The 5,715-nt window shown below is 41.4% G+C and overlaps 1 protein-coding gene across 1 annotated transcript; it reads right to left on the bottom strand.

Annotated features, from left to right (window-relative positions):
- Positions 1-849: 849 nt before the first annotated feature.
- LOC119040842 (olfactory receptor 148-like) lies at positions 850-1,777 on the bottom strand. The gene is given in 2 exon segments (XM_037133954.2): positions 850-1,753; positions 1,755-1,777. Coding segments are annotated over 2 exon segments (927 nt in total).
- Positions 1,778-5,715: the final 3,938 nt, after the last annotated feature.

The raw sequence follows: 5,715 nt of genomic DNA, 5'->3' as shown, positions 1-5,715 counted from the left end.
ATCTGTGGATGAGTGCAATGAGTAGGGGCACAGAACAAAGGAAGGTAACAGTAAAGCCAATATAGAAATGTGACATGTTAGTGCATATTTACCAGTTTCTTAGTGGACTTTAAGCTCTTCCAGACGGGTAATGCGCCGAATTGCCCAGTAGGCCTCTGAGGCAGTCAGGCCCTAGAGGCATTAAGAGCAGGGCCTTTGGCACTAATGGGTCTGTCCAATGTCCAGTTTGTGCTTGAGCTTCAACCTTGGGTCCATGATGTAAAATTTCTAATTCTCAAAGCTTTTTTTTTTCTTTCTGAAAAGGAAACTCTACTTCATGGGCATGATGTGGAGATTAAATAAGATGATGTGCATGAGATATTTGCCATAGTGCCTGGAGAACAGGTCATGCTCTAGAAATGTTAGTTAGCACCGGCCTTAGCAGCACGGGGAGACTGAGGTGTTTATGGGCAGAAAGCGGAAATGCATTCCAAACGAAGTGAGAAAAGCAAAATGGGGGTGATTTGGCACAGAGATGGACCACTGAAGGGTGCTGCTCAGACTGACAGAGATCCTTATTACCCTCAAGCAGCCAACGTGGGCTGCTTTTGGTTGCAATAAGAAATCTGCATGCTGTGCCCCTTGGATTCCTTACCCAGAATTAAGGCACTAATAATATTAGCTAGAGTTATTTATGGGGTCCCACAGGTTAGGAAGACAACATAAACATAGAAATCTTATTAGGCAAAGAAAATATAATGATTTAGAGAAAGTAGTTTTTATTTAAGAGGAACATAGTCATATAGAAGAATGATGTTAAGACACAATAAATTTCCAAAATCCATTACAAAACCCAGGAATGTAAGTAACTTATCCCAGAAATATAAGTACTACATTGTGGAACACTCTTTTCAGGGTACTTTTCACTTCCCTGTTCCTAAGAGAATAGATTAACGAGTTTGGCATGGGTGAGACAATATTGTTTAATATTTGCTCCAGGGCACCAAGCAAGGGGTTGGGTGTGGGCTGCAGGTAGATGATGATCACAGGCCCATACGCACAGAGGACTGCAGTGAGGTGTGCACTGCGTGTAGAGAAAGCTTTCTGTCTGCCCGCTGCTGATCAGATTCTCCAAATGGCAATCCCAATGCACGTGTAGGAGATGCAAACACTGAGCCAGAGAATTAAAGCCAGAAAGCCAACATTAGTAGAACCCACTTTCTGGGCCACGGAGCCATCACCACAAGCCAGGGGTAAGACAGCAGGAATGTCACAGAAGTAGTCCACCCGACTGTGGCCACAGTACAGTAACTGAAAGGTGAAGGAGGTCAGGATGGAGGCATGAAGACAAGCCACCAACGAGGCTCCCGTGACCAGACTGACAGAGACTCCGGGTGTCATGATGAGCATACACCTCAGTGGGTCACAGATGGCAACAAAGCGATCTTCAGCCACCACAGAACAGAGGCAGCCTTTGGTGGCCCCCAGGAGGTGGTAGAAGAAGAGCTGTGCAACACATCCCTTACAAGAAATGGCATGGCTCTGGCCAGAGAGATAGAATAGCATCCTGGGACAGGTCACAGATGGAAACAACGTGTCAAAACTAGTTAGGAGTTGCAAGAAAAAATACATGGGGGTGTGAGGACTGGAGTAAGAAACAATTGCTGTAAGGATGAGCCAATTGCCAAGCAGGGTAAAGAGGTAAATGAATGAGAAGATGACCAAGAGCACAGCCTCCAGTCCCTGTGTCTGGGGTTTTCCCGGTAAGATAAACCATTAGCTCTGTGTGGTTCCTCATGTTCCTGCGCTGGAGGTCTGGGTAGAGACAACAGGTATGAAAGAGTGAATGTGGAATCTGTGACAGACACAAGAGCAATAGAATTATTGTCACTAGTGTTTGTTTAAACACGATGGGAGGTTAAAAATTAGAAATTCTTCCAAAGACATTTAGGGGCTGGTAAAGCAAATTTATGCCTCCATATCTACAGATACCATATTATTTAATGAAATGACACAAAGCAAGTAAAGCATTAACATGGTGAAATACTGAATGTGCTAAGAAAACAAATATTTCAATACTGAACAGAAAAACTTAATTTATGTTCAAAAACCAGTTATTCATAATAAATGCCTTGAAACAGACCAGGTTGGAAGCCTGATCCTTCTGATTCCTTTCCAGGGCATATCTACAGTCACTCAGGGGAGCAATCAAATGCCCTAAATATTCATTTAAGGTTGTTCTGGGCATCCACACCTGTATTGAGATTGATGGATTTAGATCATGTGTCTTACTTCATGTGACAATTAGAACTAAAATAGTATTATCACAATATATTAACGAATTGATTTACTTTGTTGTTATTGTCTTACAGTACCACATTGGGAGAGAGAGATTCTGCAAGTGGAGGAAAGCCAGAATTCTGCATCTTTTCTAGACTACTTGAGTTGGCTTCCAGTCAGAGACCATCTGGACTTGAAGCCCCTAGTCTTGTGCTGATGCAGTTGAAGAAAAAGTGTGTGGCCCCCAGGTGGCCCCCTGCTTTGCAGAAGCCAGTCATTTACACAGGCCTCTTTGCAGGCTTCTGAACAATTTCAGTTTAAGTCAATGAATCCAGGGAGCTGATAGAACCATTGCTGGGGAGGTAGATTCTGATAAGGAAAGACAAGATTGTTGTGCTGGGAAGATTGGGTCTTAAATGTAGGATCTTGCTTACTAATTCTTTAACTTCATGATGTTTCAGTTTCCTTATCCTCAGAATAGGCACAGTATCGCATTCTAAGCATTGTCGGGTAGATGAAATGGGATGATGCGGGGTGAGGCATCTGAGGAGGTACCTGTCATGTTTGGGTGCCAAGCCACTGCTATTAACTCCTATACTCTGGGCAAGAGGAAAACCCTCTTGTAATGACCTAATAGGAACATGAGCATGGCTAAGGCTAAATAACTCCCATTTTGTGGGGTGTGTTCAGAAAATACCCCCAGGTACCCATACCTGTGAAGTAGGTAGAGGTCCAAAAATAAAACATGTAATAGAGAGGACTAGGAATCCTGCCTTCAGTGTCTATGGCATCCCCTACCTCCTACACCTAAGCACCCACCTGGCTAAACCATTCAAAACACAGTCAAGTGTGAATCCTGCTCACGCGTGACATCAGTAATGTACGCAGTGAAACATGAGACACTTCTGTTGGTTCTAAAGCAAAAGAAACATTATCCCCTGTAAGATAAAAACTGACAAAGCACTGAAAACAAAGAAATCTGCAGGGACTCTTTCATGAACATAACACCATGTGAGACTGAGAGTTTACTTACCATGTTATTTTTAAAAATTTGTCCTATAACTTCAGATGCTATTTTTAAAAAATCTTAAACATTCAAGCTCCTCACTGTTTCAAGACCCACAGCCATATAGGTCTGTAGGTTCTACACACACACATGGAAGTAAGAATAATAATTCAAATAGTAATTCAGGGGCACATCCATGATAGGAATGGGTACAGTGTTCCTAGAAGATTTCACTCAGATTGAAACTTATTTAGGAAAGAGACAACATGGTGGATTAAACAAACAAACAAACAAACTTGGATTACAGATGTAAAGACCCAAGTAGAAGCTATGATTTTTGGTGATATGATTATGGGTAAGTAACTTAAAAATCTCTGAGCCTCAGCTTCTCATGTTTAGAGAAGCAGAAAGCATTCCCTGCACTCGTAACCTCAATCTTCACTAATGTATTGTAACAACTAGGAGACTTTTGACAGTGAAAGGGGGCATTATAAGTAATTAAGCCAGGACAACGGAGGTAAACTAGGGAAGTGCCATGGTGCTGACTGGCCTCCTTGGTGTGATGCCCTCACTGTGTCGCACACATGTGTGCGTGGGCATGCACCGCCATGACTGTACTCCTTGAAAATGCAGAGTTTCTTGTGATTGTGCTTGGTACACAGTGGGTGCCCACTAAATTTTTGACTAATGTAGGTGATCTTTACCTCTCAGAATTGCTGTAAAAATGAACTGTGTATGGTGATAGTCATAACTTTTTTACTTCTTTATTTTAAATTAAATTTATTGGGGTGACAGTGGTTAATAAGATTGTATAGTGTTCAAGTGCACATTCCTATGATAGACAATCTCTACATTGTACTGTGTGCCCACCACCTGAAGTCAAATCCCCTTCCTTCACCTGTGTTTGACCATGTCTGCCCTTTATCACCCCACCCTGTCCCTCTGATAACAGCCGTACTCTTCTCTGAGTCTCTGAGTTTCTGTTTGTTCTCATTTGTTCATTTGTTGCTTTTAGTTTTATATCCAACATATGAGTAAAATCACATAGTTTTTAACTTTTCTGTCTGACTCATTTTGTTGAGCATGATATTGTCAAGATTGTTCGATATATAATATGCTATATAATGGTTAATTATTATATTTGCTATAGAAAGTCTCATGTCAAAGAATTTGGAAAGCAGTTATTTGTCTTAAGCCTGGATGAGGGTAGACAGGGTTAAAGCAAGGACAAAATTGTACTGAAAGCTAAACCTTGAGAAATACATTTTAGGAAATGGAGAAGGAAAGGGGGCCATATAAGAGGAAATACATACATTTTTCAGACAATTTGGAAGAGAACCAGAAGAATGTCTATTAATATCTTTGCATCATATAAATTATTATTTTCTCCATGCCATAGAAATATATTTTCTTAAACAATTTTTTTTCAAGATTGTTTATTTATTTATCTTTAGAGGGGAAGGAAAGGAGAGAGGGAGAGAAATAGCAATGTATGGTTGCCTCTTGTGTGTCCCCTGCCAGGAATTGGCCTGCATCCCAGGCATGTGCCCTGACTGGGAATTGAACTGTGATCTTTTGGTTCACAGGCCCACACTCAGTCCATTGAGCTATACCAGTCAGGGCAGAAATATATTCTCTGTATGTCAGAGAATACATCCACCTACTTTTTTTTAAATCCTAAGCAACTGTGTCCTGCTTAGAACATGATAGGTGCTGAATGAATGATGGAACAAAAAACTAAGTGAATGCATTTCTATGTGCTGTTTGATTGAGTGAATGGAGGAAAGGACCCTAGATAATGCATATGATGAGAAGGAAGCCTTTGATTGTAACTCGTTCCAATGGTCCTTGCCACCCAGACTCTGGAGTGGGGTTAAAAGGAGAAATTGAGAAATGACATGTTCTGAGCACTTTACCATACTAGCTCAAGTAAGGAAAACAAAACATTGTTTCCTTTTTTTATCTTTAGTTTCTTCTATGCAGCTGTGGGTCTTCCCATCCTAAAAGTCTCTCTGTTCTAAGTGCCATCAAATCAGGCATGAGTTCTTGAACTGCAGGCCCCAAATGGTCTTTTTCATTCAGAACCACACAAAGAGAGGATACTATACCTCTGATGGCCAACCTGTCACCTAGAAGAATTTCCTCAGAGTTAGAAGTAAAAACACCTCTTACCTTTGAAGGTTTTAAGTTGCCTCCTAGTCCCTCTGGAGCGCAAATTATGGCATGTCCCAAGACTCAGCGAGCAGGAGCCTTCTGGGCATAGGAGCAATTAAACGCTGGTGTTGAGAGAGTTTAGGAGAAAGTTGTATACAACAGTCAAGGTAATATTTAAAGAAATTGGGAATCAAAGAGGTTCTGGGTTTGCCTTGGCCACCCTACTTTTCTTTTCTGGGCAGACTTCCCATGGAACCCTTTTGTTCTCTGTAGACCTCAGAGATTTGGTCTGCTTA

Source organism: Artibeus jamaicensis, unplaced genomic scaffold (genome assembly GCF_021234435.1).
Source record: "Artibeus jamaicensis isolate MK-2021 breed Jamaican fruit bat unplaced genomic scaffold, CSHL_Jam_final scaffold_660, whole genome shotgun sequence".
Lineage (NCBI taxonomy): Eukaryota > Metazoa > Chordata > Mammalia > Chiroptera > Phyllostomidae > Artibeus > Artibeus jamaicensis.
The sequence above is the reverse complement of the archived record's forward strand: the minus strand, read 5'-3'. Positions and strand labels throughout refer to the sequence as shown.